Source organism: Hippopotamus amphibius, chromosome 5 (genome assembly GCF_030028045.1).
Source record: "Hippopotamus amphibius kiboko isolate mHipAmp2 chromosome 5, mHipAmp2.hap2, whole genome shotgun sequence".
Taxonomy (NCBI): Eukaryota; Metazoa; Chordata; class Mammalia; order Artiodactyla; family Hippopotamidae; genus Hippopotamus; species Hippopotamus amphibius.
Window position 1 is genome coordinate 49,674,645 of NC_080190.1, and position 12,760 is coordinate 49,687,404.

Here is a 12,760-nt window from a genome sequence, read left to right on the forward strand (position 1 = left end):
TCCTCCATCTATGAAAGCTCTTAGCCACGGATTGTCAGTGTGAGGGAGTCGGCCTTTGGACAAGAATCTGCCCTCAGCCACCCCCCCACCCCCTACCCTGGTCGCAAGCATCCAGAATAAAGCAAACTTTCCTTTCCCCCAAACTTGCCTCTTTATTGGCTTTTGAGGGGTGAGCAGCGGAACCTCCACTTTTCGTTACAATAGTAGCCTCTCAATCAAATGCATGTGTTGAAATTATTCAGACCCACTAGTTGATACTCTGCTTCCTCTAGTGGCCAGTGGTGTAATAGCATTCTCTGAGAGGTGGCTGCTTAAAGCGAACTGCACTGACAATGAACCAACCAGTGAAACTGCCCCACTGCGTACAGCACACTAAGATCATGTGACTCTACTTTTTTTCTATTAAGTTTAGCTGAAATTAGATATCCTGTAAACATGTCCATGTTCTCAGGTTATTCTTACAATTGCTAAATTCTTCTTTATGTTCATACTCTCAACCCGTTTCCATTGGTATGAACAGATCGATGATAACTTTTCTTCTTATGCGTTCAGAATCATTACAAGTCCCTTAGAAATCTCAACGTACAACTACAGAAATCAGTTACAGTGCTGGTTACTAACAATAAAATTACACTGAAACAGTGGAACCTGCTAAAATCAGGGCACACCGAGATTAACCAGTACCTTCTTGTAAAGTTTGAATAGGAGATTTGCTTACACATTTTGCTTCTCTTCCTTCTATAGCAGCTTTGGAGGGCAAGGTGTTTGCTGAAGATTACCAAAATGACCCGAAAAGATTAGGGAAAAAGGAAGCAACGCTCAAAATTAATCAGGGAGGGATTTGTGAAAAATCTGGGCAATGACAAAGTTGGACAGAATATATGAAACAATGCGACTAAGAGAGATAGAGGTGCTGTGGTAGAGGTGTGACCAAAAAGTAAGGAGACCGCTCCTCATTCCAACCTTATACTCCCCCTCTGTATACACCCGTGTACGTACACACATATATACATATACATACATTTTTCAATGGAATCATGTGGTTTTATATGGCCACTGCTCTTTAAATTATTTGCTCACTTATTCAACATATATTTAACATTCATTTTTCCAGTGGTTGCAAAGATAATTCTAAACAGTTGGGTTTTACCTTTATTTTATTTTTTCATTTTCAGTAAGAACTTTATTGAGCAATGTATTAACCCTTTTGTTCCACTGCCTTCTGCCATTTTTCAGGCAACTTCATAATTCCATCTTCCCAAAACTTTTTATCTTTTTGAGCAAAGAACTGTTCCAGGTGCCTTTTACAGTCCTCCAGTAAATTGAAATTTTTTCCATTAAGAGAATTTTGTAAAGACCGAAATAATGGAAATCCGAAGGTGTAATGTCTGGTGAATATGGTGGATGAATCAAAACTTCCCAGCCAAGCTATAACAGCTTTTGCCTGGTCATCAAAGAAACATGCGGTCTTGCGTTATCCTGAGAGAAGATTCTGAGTTTTCTGTTGACTGATTCTGGATGGTTTTCATCGAGTGCTGCTTTCAGTTGGTCTAATTGGGAGCAGTACTTGTTGGAAGTAATCATTTGGTTTTTGGGAAGGAGCTTGTAATAGGGGATTCCCTTCCAATCCCACCATCTTCTCTCGATGAAGACCAGCCTTTGGTGTGGGTGGTGGTGGTTCATTTCGCTTGCACCATGATCTCTTCCATTCCACATTATTGTACAGTATCCACTTGTCATCACCCATCACAATTTGTTTTAAAAACAGAACGTTTCCATTACATTTCTGTAGAGAATCACATGTGGAAATATGGTCAAGAATGTTGTTTTCTTTTTTTTTCCCACTTAGCTTTTTTGGAACCCAGACATCAAAGTGATTCACATAACCAAGCTGGTGCAAATGATTTTCAACACTTGATTTGGATATTTTGAGTATGTCGGCTATCTCCCATGTGGTATAATGTTGATTTTTCTCAATTATTGTTTCGATTTGATTGCTATCAACTTCAATTGGTCTACCCGACCACGGAACTTCATCCAGAGAGAAATCTCCAGCACAAAACTTCGCAGACCACTTTTGGCATGTGCAATCAGTCACAGCACCTTCTTCATAGACTGTACAAATCTTTTTTTGCGTTTTTGTTGCATTTTTACCTTTCTTGAAATAATAAAGCATAATATACCAAAAATGTTGCTTTTTTCTTCCATCTTCAATATTAAAATGGCTACACAAAAATTCACCAATTTGGTAAGTCTTTTTTTTTAAAGGGTTAAGTAAAAGGTATTGATTTTATCTGTTTCTTTTTTTTTTTTGAGGCACACCAAAGAATCATCTGTATTTATACATATATTCCCATATCCCCTCCCTCTCATGACTCCCTCCCACCCTCCCTGTCCTGGCCTTCTAAGGCATCACCCATCATCGAGTTGATCTCCCTTTATTACACAGCAGCTTCCCACTAGCTATCTATTTTACAGTTGGTAGTGTATATATGTCTATGCTACTCTTTCACTTCGTCACAGCTTTTCCTTCGCCCCCTGCTCCCCCAACCCCGTGTCCTCCAGTCCATTCTCTGCATCTGCATCCTTATTCTTGCCCTGTCACTGGGTTCATCAGTACCATTTTTTGTTTGTTTGTTTAGATTCCGTATATATGAGCAAGCATACAGTATTTGTTTTTCTCTTTCTGGCTTACTTCACTCTATGACAGACTCTAGGTCTATCCACCTTATTACATATAGCTCCATTTCATTCCTTTTTATGGCTGAGTAATATTCCATTGTATATACGTATGTATATATATATATATATATACATATATATGCCACATCTTCTTTATCCATTCATCTGTTGATGGGCATTTAGGTTGCTTCCATGTCCCGGCTATTGTAAATAGTGCTGCAATGAACATTATGGTACATGTTTCTTTTTGGATTATGGTTTTCTCTGGGTATATGCCCAGTAGTGAGATTACTGGATCATATGGAAGTTCTATTTTTAGTTTTTTAAGGAACCTGCAAACTGTTTTCCATAGTGGCTGCACCAACTTACATTCCCACCAACAGTGCAGGAGGGTTCCCTTTTCTTACCTTTATTTTTTGATTTGTCAAATTTGCACTGTATTCAATGTACTTCCAACATACATTCCACCCCCCACCCCATGTTTATGGGGAATGAAGAAACAAACTGATCCATTGTCGTTACCCTGAAGTTTTTAAAAATGAGAGTCAACTTAGCCATTCTTTTTTGTAAGGGTGGGGGTTAGTTTCTTACACTGAACACTAAGTAGAAAGTAAAAGTACGAGGACAATTCTGGTCATATTTAAACAAGTCAACATCTGTAAAGCACTTAGGACAAAACCTGGCCAACAGTCAGGGCTATATAAGTGCTTGTTAAGTAAAATGCAGTAAAATCCAAAACAATAAGTGCTATACTAGAGATTTTGGAAATATTGGTTTCAGGGTGTAGAGGAGATGCAAGGGCCTAATTCTTGACTTAAATCAAATAAAAAAATAAAGGTAAAAGCATAATTCTTGACTGCTGAGAGGGTCAAAGAAAGCTTTGGAAAAAGAAAGTTTAGGTTGAGTTTGGAATAGGTGAGAGAATTCCAGGTGAGAGACCCATAAGCAAAGTCACTTGGAATAAGAAGTGCAGGTATGCTAGGGAAAGATAAACTGCTCCCCTCCCACCAAAAGCCCTTGGCTCATAGAGTTTATCCATTTCTGCAGTGTAAATACTCCTACACCACCAATTTCAAGCTACCCATGCGAAGCCACTCAAGGCAGAGCTGGTTATGGACTGAATTGTGTTTCCCCGCTCCACCCTCACATGTTGAAGTCCTAACCCCTCACTACGAATGTATTTGGAGATAGGGCCTTTGGGATGTATTGATACTTAAGGTTAAATGAGGCCTTAAGAGTGGGGTGGGTCCTAATCTGATGGACCTGATGCCCTTATAAGAAAAGGAAAAGACACCAGAACTCTCTCTCCACCAAGAAGGTGGCTGTCTGCAAACCAGGAAGAGTCCTCATCAGGACTGAATTAGCTGGCACCTTAATCGTGGATTTCCCAGCCTCCAGAACTGTGAGAAAATAAATACCTGTTGTTTATGTTGTTTATGCCATTCATATTTTGTTATGGCAGCCCAAGAAGTCTAAAACAACTGAGAAGAGATGCACACAATAGGCTTGCTGGCCAGCAGGAGCCAACAGTAGCATACTACAAAAGGAAGAGTAAGCAGTTCCTTAAATTTTGAGCATATCCAGGGAGAGAGGGACAGGAATAATGCAGAAAAATCTGATTGGGCTAGGATAATAAAATGGCTTGGATAATATGTTAAATAGCTTGGATTTTATCCTACGAGCATGGGTCTGAGGTAAAGGAGAGCATGATCAGAGCGTGGTCTTAAATCCCTCTGGCAAATGCATGGGTAGGGAACAAGACTGGAGTGAGAGGACTGGTTCCAACAGAGGGGGTGGAGAAGGTGGGGTAGATGTGTACGCTATCAAGGCAGAACCAATGGGGACTGAGTGAGTAGGGAGGAAAGGAGAGGTCTTGGTTGGCATCTAGATGTCTCAGTTTGTAAAATAAGTATTACAAAGAAGCTACTAAAAAACTCCTGTTATATTCTATGGCCATTTAGGCTGCTAACAAAGTATCATAGACTGGCTGGCTTATAAACAACAGAAATTTCTCACAGTTCTGGAAGCTGGGAAATTCAAGATCAAGATGCCAGCAGGTTCGGTGTCTGGTGAGAGCTCACTTCCAGGACAACTGCCACTCCCCCAGGGCTTTCTGGCTCTGGCCCCCTGCAAATCCACCCTCTCCCCAAGTAGGAATCCCTGGGCTAAGAAGCTGCTGTACGGTACAGCTGCCACCCAACATGGGCTACTCCTTCTTCAGATGAAGCTCAATTTCCTCCCTTTGTTCTGAACCTGTGTGCGAACATTTCGTTTCCTCAAATGTTCCCAGCTAAATTCTCACCTGGCTCAAAATTCTCCTTACCACTTTAATTTGAGGACAAATATTAAATGACTAGCTCACTAATGCAATCAAGACATTGACGGAGCCCCACTATGCACACACACCCATCCCTGCTCAGGGTGTGTGTGTGGGTGTATGTGTATGTGTGTCAAAGAAGGGGAACAGAGATAAATAAGCCCTCTCCCTATTACGTAATAGCCTAACAGCCATGCCAGATGACCAAGAGAGGTCGCAACGCCTACCGCGCGCAGCTACTGAAATGTGCAGTGCTCCAGCCAGCTCCTTTCCCCAAGCTTACTTTCTCTTTGGGGCGCACGGTGAATTGCAAACATTCGCACGGCACACTCGTGTATGTACCTCTCTCTTTTTCTGGAAACATGTCTTTTATTCTTATAACCGCCTTAGTAGAGAGGTATTTTTCACCATGAGTGAAGCGCTGATTACAAGCCACACAGGCCAACAGCCTAGACCGCTTTCGAACCCCGCTCACAGGTAGGAAGGCGGGGCTGCAGCCTCCGCTCAAACCACGTGGTCTCGCCCCCAGTTCAAAATAAACCGAAGAGCCGGCGCATGCGCCGTAGGCCCCACTCACGCAAGCCCGTCGGGTCATTGTTGGGGGCGGTGCTTACGGCGGGCAGAGGACGCACGCGCCGCCGCTGCTCCCAGTCCGGGTTCCAAGGCTGCTGGAGGCAGCGGCGGTCGCGTCTGCATTTCCGTACGGGTGGCCGCGCGGCCCAGGGGTGAGTCTTCTGGCGGCCGGGTTGAATGTCGGGCGGGAGATGTCTGGCGCCTGCTTAGGCTCCCCAGGCGGCCCCGGCCCCGCCGGGACCCCTAGAAGCCGGCAAGGAGCCCATCCGCGCGGGCGGCGGGGAGGCAGCCCTCGGGCTGGCGCGCTTAACGCGCCTGCCCACCTGCGGCCGGAAGTGACGCTGCGGCGCGCACACCTGGGGGGCTGGGGGGCCGCGGTGCCCAGCCTCTGGCTCCGCTGCCGGCAGGCGGACCCGCGTCTAAGCGTCAACTTTTCGGCTTTGTGTCCGGCCCCCGCGCAGAGAGTCAGCCCGGCCCTGCTTGATCTCGATTAAAACACTGGAGTTGTTTGAAAGAGAGAATTGGGGGTAAATACAAGTCAGGCACTTTGGGCCTTGATATAGTAAAGTGGGAGTATGTGCAGGAGGATTGAGCAGTCCGCATATAATGCTGTAACAAAGATTTCCCACGTAGCATCCATCTTCACTGCTGTCACCCTGTTGAGAGCTCCTGTCACTTTTCACCCGTACGTGTCCCAACATGTTCATGTTGCACTGTTTCCTCCAATCCATTATCCATACAGTAGTCCAACTGGTCTTTCACAAACATAAATTGGGTCATGCCATTGTCACCCTGTTTAAAACTCTTCAAACTCACTGCATTACACTTGGAGAAAAATCCAAGTTCATGTTTCCCCAGGCCTTCTGTGATCTGGCCCTTGCCTGCCTGTCCATCTTCACTTATGCCCCTCCCCCTCCCCAGCTATGCGTGTTTACAACCAAACTTTCAAGCCAGAATCCAGCGCATCCCACAGAAGCCCCAGTGCTTAAAGAAGGACATTGAAGATATTGTTTTCTCAGATGATTAAGCCTTGCAGAGTGTTAGAAGACATTTTTGTAGAATTTACACAATAAATGGAGTCATTATCGGCTCCTTTAACTCTGTTATTCATGTAAAATAAAATAAAGATTTCTCACAATGCTCCAGCCTTCTTCCATTTTTCCAACCACACCGGCTCTTACCAGCCTTAGGAATTACAGATGCTGTTTCTTTGCGAAGTGTTCAGTTTTGGCTTGCTAACTCCTATTCATCCTTTGGATGCTGGTTCAAATATCACTATAACAGAGAGGCCTCCCTGACCTCACACCTACCTCTGCCGTGTCAGTTAGGCTCCTATGTTATTTTGTCATAAAGAATCCTGTGCTTTCTTCTTATAGCAATTACCACAATTACATTTCTGTGTATAATTTATATATGAATACATATTTATATGTAAATATGTATATATAATTCTTAAAATGTATGTCATCCGCAAGAGCCTCTGAGCTCTACCGGGACAGAAACTAGTTAACCTAGTACATTGCCTGGTGAAATTGACTCTCAGTAAATATTAAAAAAAATTTTTTTTTATTTATTTGACTGTGCCGGGTCTTAGTTGTGGCATGGGGGAGCTTTTAGTTGCTGCATGTGGGATCTAGTTCCCTGACCAGGGATCAAACTCAGGCACCCTACATTGGGAGTGCAGAGTCTTAATCACTGGACCACCGTGGAAGTCCCTCAATAAATATTTATTGAACGTCATATAATTTATTTCACTTTGGGAACTCTTTACCTCTGAGGAGAACTTCCTGATTTTCATCTCTTATTCCCAGGAGACTTGCCCTTTGGTCCATTCTCCAAGTGGCTTCTCAACTGCTTCCTTATTTCTTTTTTCCCTTTTCCCTTCCCTTCCTTTCCCTTTCTCCCTCTTCCTTCCCTCTTCCAGTCCCTTCTGGCTTGTTTTTTTTTTCTCTAAATCTACTCAGCTTGGACCCCAAAGTCAGTTACTCAGCATCTTTACCCCATCTGTTGATTACTTTATTATTCCAGTGATCTCCCTGCCAGGGCCTATCCTTAAGGGGATAAGGCCTCTGTTTCTTCATCTGCTCACTTCTTATCCCACTACGATCTGTTTTTGTCCCCTTTTCTCCACTAAGATTTCTTTTACCAAGATAATTAGTGACCTACTTTCCAAATCCACTGGACCCTTTGTGGTTTCCTTTGGAACTTGCCATGTTATTTTCCATTTTTAACCATTCCCTCTTACTCTTTTTTCTGTTAGTAGAAGTTTTCTCCAGACATCATGACGTTAACCTTGTCTTTGTACTACAGTGTTATTACTTAATATTTTGATTGATTTAATGTCTTTTTTTAAACCAGAATCTTTGTATACATTCAAATAAGAACAGTGAAAACAGAATTGTTAAATTGCATCTAGTATGAGGACTCTGAGCCAGAATCTTGCTCTCTCTGTTGAAAATGATAAGAGTGCCAAGTTGATCCTTTCTCCTGAAAATAATCAGAACGGCCTGAAATGGAGGAACTGTCTTATTCTGCTGTTCACTTTTAACCTTTTCAACATTAGCCTCTTCTTACCCTCCAGAAGGATCTCGGGTAGCTGTCACAGCCTTGGGATCCCTGGGGCTGGTTACTCTGCTGATGCCTCCACATCTTGTCCAGATTTTCTCTAGAGCCCGGATTTGCATTTCTGCCTGTGCGAGTAGGACACATTCCTGCCAGCTCTCCCTGCTTCCCATCTGCCTCCTTTCCGATTCATATTTTTGTGACTGAATTCGTCAGCGACTCAGTTGTCCAGACCAGACTTGTTATTTTAGATTCCTCTCTGAACCTTACTTCCTTTCAGCATGTATGAACACCTCCTGTGTATCAGATCCTGGGTCACGTGTTCAAACCTCAGTTTCTTTTTGAACTCCAGACCCAGTGCACGGTCCTTTCCTCTGTGTCCACCTGGCGTCTTGTCTGTGCTTCTTTTACAGACCTGCCCCGCTATGATATTACTGGAATGCTTCTCCTCCACTAGAGTGAGCCACTCAGGGCAGAGGGACTCTAAGTTCCTGGCATCTTTCTATCCTAGTGCTTGGCCACTGGGATCATTTTATTTAGTGAAGAATGAGTGGGGCTTGTTGGGGAATTTGTTGTCATTTCATAGAAATAAAGTTTTAGTGCTGAAAGAAACAAATGAAAAGCTGTCACTTTTTATTCACAAAGAGAAAAGCTGTCACTTTAAAAAAAAAGCATTTAAAAGTATTTATTAGATGGAGGTATACAGGAAATGTAGCAAACATTTTCATTCAAGGAGTTCTTGATTTCTTGGAGCAAAATGTGAAAGTTCCCCTTTATTCCTGCCTGTTCCTTCTGCTTCTCCCCTTCCGGTTGTTGCAGGTTTAGTATCTGCAGATCATTTAGAATGCATTCCACACACACAGATGTGGATATGCCTTGTTTTCCAATATAAATGCCTTCATAGCATGTGACTTTTTTCACCTCACTTGGCTTTTATATTGCTACCATTGAAAATACTTAATGCCTTTGAAAACTATGAAAAACCATGCTACAATAAATATCCTTATATGTATATGTGAGTATTTCTCTGGAATAAGTGCCTAGTAACGTACATTTTAAATCTTGATAGATATTGCTAAGTTGCCTCCCAGAAGAATTTTACTAATTTATATTCCCACCAGCATTATGTGGAGGTGGATCTTTGCTGCCTATCCTGGATATTATCAGTCATCCTGTTTTTGCCAGCCTGATGGTGAGAGATTACAGCATGCATTGGAATGGAGTTCTTTTTGAGAGTATTTTAATTAACCTTCCTCAGATTCTGATTTGAGTGGTGCTATTTATTATCTCATGTTCAGAGTGTCTATTTATCAGAGTAAATGTTAAACCTAAAAATTTCTAGTGTTAGATTTGTAGGGAATCTCTCTCCTTAAGTCACTAAATCTGTACGTTGCAGTTGATCTTGTCCATATAACGTAGGTCACTTGTGCTGTAATGCAGTGAAGAGGCTAACTTGGAAGGCAGCAGTGAAATGACTTCACTTGATTTGGAGAAGACTCTGGGCATCACTCAGGATTCTGGTTGCCAGTTTTTCTTAGCCGCCTACCCTAATGTCCTTTGTTAATGATACTGCATTTCTTCTTTCTTCTGCCTTTTTTTTTTTTTTTTTGGTTAATTTTTCTCTGTCATTATCAGAACTCAAGAAGATCTATAGCTTGTGCCCTTTTAAGGAAAATAATACTTGGAAACTTGAATTTACGTAAGTGGAGGATTATTTCTTGATCTTTTGAGAAATCGGTCTGCTTTAGTTACAAGATATTTAAGAAACTATATAAATATCAATTCTGTATAACTGAAGGGCTTACCGAAAAATTTTTTTCCTTTTAGATAGTCCGTAGAGGATGCCAAATGAGAGAATCCCCCACTCAAGCCCAACTCAGGAGCAAGACTGTTCAGAGAGTCAGGATGTCAGTGCGAGTGAAGAGACGCCAGTCCAGCAGGAAGACAGTGGTGATGGGGAGCTGGGGGAGAGCCTCCCCTCTTGTTCCTCTGCTAACGGACCCTCCACTTTCGCCGGGGGGTGTCCCTCGGAACTTCCAAGGAGAGGGCCAGCCCTGCTGCAGATCGACAGACATCAGATCCAGGCGGTGGAACCCAGTGCGCAGGCTCTGGAGCTGCAGGGCTTGGGTGTGGACGTCTATGACCAGGAGGTGCTGGAGCAAGGGGTGCTTCAGCAGGTGGACAGTGCCATTCATGAGGCCAGCCGCACGGCCCAGCTGGCCGACGCGGAGAAGGAGTATCGGTCAGTGCTGGATGACCTCACGTGAGTGGACCACCTTCTCTCTGGTTACAGAGTTTGTATTTACATATGACAGAGAAATTTAGACAATAGCTGTGATAGTCCAGAAATTTAGGAGGTTTATAGAACCTTTAATCAGAGGATGGAATCCATAAGGGTGGTCCCTGACCTTATGTTTAAACCCCAGCCCTTTCCCTCAGAAGCGTTGTACACAGACAGTAGTTAGGGGCTCAGTTCAGTTCACGGTAGCTTCTTTACACATGATGTCCTGGAGAGAAGCACTGTTGTAAGTGCCCCAGATTTCCCAAGCTTGTGCACAGAATGGTTCTCAGGAGAAGTGTTCCTAAAGTTCTGACATGTCCTACTCCAGATACCAGGAGCATATCCGACCCCACCCCTCGGCCCTTTTTCTCTGTCCTATAATTTCTTTCCCTTTTCCTGTCCCTAAACCTAGGGCCAGTCTTTTGGTACCTTTTCAGATTTGCATTTCTAGAAACAGTGAGAAACAACTCCCTGCTTTTCCTTTCCTTTCTTCTGTTGTACTTTGACTCTATAAGGTGAAGTCTTATGGAGATTTTACTTGTGCTTTAAAGGAGAAACAGACCTGGGCCATGTTGAGCGCAAAACATTGGTTGGGAAGAGGGGGCGGGGGATTGAGTTGAGCTCTTGCTCTCCATTGCCCGTCTTCCTTTGGCCAGTGTTCTAGGCAGTGTCGGGGCTGGAAGGGGAAGGGGAGGACTGGGTGGAGGGATGGTGCGGTCTCAGGTGGGAGTGGCTGGGAGAGGGGGGAGGGAGGAATCCAGAGCTGTTGGTTACCCCTGGGGGACACTGTGGTACAGGCAGCTGTTGGCACTTAAAGGACGTGTTTTCTGCTAACAGTTTTCTAGTGTGTTCTTTGGGCCTCTTGAGTGGCACGTGTTCTCCTGTAACTACAGTCTGACCTTCAGGTGTGAGAACCTCGATGCCTTGTAATGAATACACGTTTTACATTCGACCTTGGAAATGTGTCCACTGCTTGTAGAGGTGAGGGAGCAGGGCGCTGCGGAGTCCTGGGGCCTCCTGACACCGGACAGGTGGTGATGAATGGCACTGAGACCGCCAGTAACTTGCATTGATAACATCTTTTCTCCTGAAATCTGCAGAGGATACAAACAGCAAATTACATGTGTCAAGATTGAATTTGTGTTTTGAAAATTGGGAGTTACAATTCTGTGATGTCTTAGGAGCAATGTATTATAAGTTGATTTTTTTTTCTTTGCATTACAAAGTGTAAAACCGCAGCAAATAAGTGTTCTAGTCATGTAAAAGAAAACTGTTGTCACAGGTGTCTGACCTATATAAGAAGATGTTTAAATATTTTTAATACTTTTCCAAACTTTGGGAGACTTCTGTAATGGGCTTTAAACACCCATGTGGGGGTTGTTGGTAATGGGGTAGGCTGTGCATATTTGGGGCAGGGAGTATATGGGAAATCTCTGCCTTCCTCTCAGTTTTGCTGTGAACCTAAAGCTGCTCTAAAAAATTGTCTTAAAAAAAAAGTATATGCATTTTTTCATATAAAGGTACAACTTACTGCCCATTGTTTTTGCACAGTCTCTTAAATAGAGTAAACCCTTAAAATGCTTGTAGGGACTTCCCTGGTGGTGCACTGGTTTAGAATCCGCCTACCAATGCAGGGGACATGGGTTCAAACCCTGGTGCAGGAAGATCCCACATGCCACGGAGCAGTGAGGCCTGTGTGCCACAACTGCTGAGACTGCACACCTAGCGTCCATGCTCCACAACAAGAGAAGCCACCTCAATGAGAAGCTCCCGCTCACTGCAACTAGAGAAAGCCCATGCACAGCAACCAAGACGCAGCAACCAAGACCCAATGCAGCCAATAGATAAATAAAAAAATAAATAAAAAAAAATGCTTGTAGAATGAATGAATCAGCTTGCAAATGGGAATGAGCTGATTAAAATTAGCCAGATTAAAGAACACGAGCAGTCATCTTAGATTTCTAACAACCCTTCAAGTTCTGTTAGTGACTGAAAAGAATATGTATTCTGGTTTAGTTTTTGTCTTTTAGTTAATAAGAAGTAAAAGGGACATGTTTTTAGCATTTCTCTCTTCATATTATTCTGTAAAAAATGTTACCAGAGTGGAAAATAGACATTTTATCTTCTTTTTCAGGTCATGTACGATATCCCTAAGGCAAATCGATAAAATTATTGAACAGCTCAGCCCTCAAGCTGCCACCAACAAAGGCATCAACAGGAAACTAGATTCTGTAAAACGACAGAAGTATAACAAGGTGACTCCAAATAAAACACTAAATCTTACATCTTTGAAAGTCATTATTTAGGCTCATTTAATATTTAGGTGATAGGTATTCTGAAAAGTA

The 12,760-nt window shown here is 43.1% G+C and overlaps 1 protein-coding gene across 4 annotated transcripts in view; it reads left to right on the top strand.

Annotated features, from left to right (window-relative positions):
- The first annotated feature begins 5,621 nt into the window (after nucleotides 1-5,621).
- The window catches only part of ERCC6 (ERCC excision repair 6, chromatin remodeling factor), a 71,294-nt gene continuing 64,155 nt past the window's right edge, over nucleotides 5,622-12,760 (top strand). For 3 of the 4 annotated variants that reach the window (XM_057734592.1, XM_057734591.1, XM_057734589.1), the window contains exons 1-3: nucleotides 5,622-5,724; nucleotides 9,962-10,397; nucleotides 12,550-12,670. In XM_057734592.1, the coding sequence (XP_057590575.1) occupies nucleotides 9,976-10,397; nucleotides 12,550-12,670 (543 nt within the window). In that variant the 5' untranslated portion in view covers nucleotides 5,622-5,724; nucleotides 9,962-9,975. The remainder of the gene's footprint in view (nucleotides 5,725-9,961; nucleotides 10,398-12,549; nucleotides 12,671-12,760) is intronic. The other variant, XM_057734590.1, reaches the window with a different exon arrangement.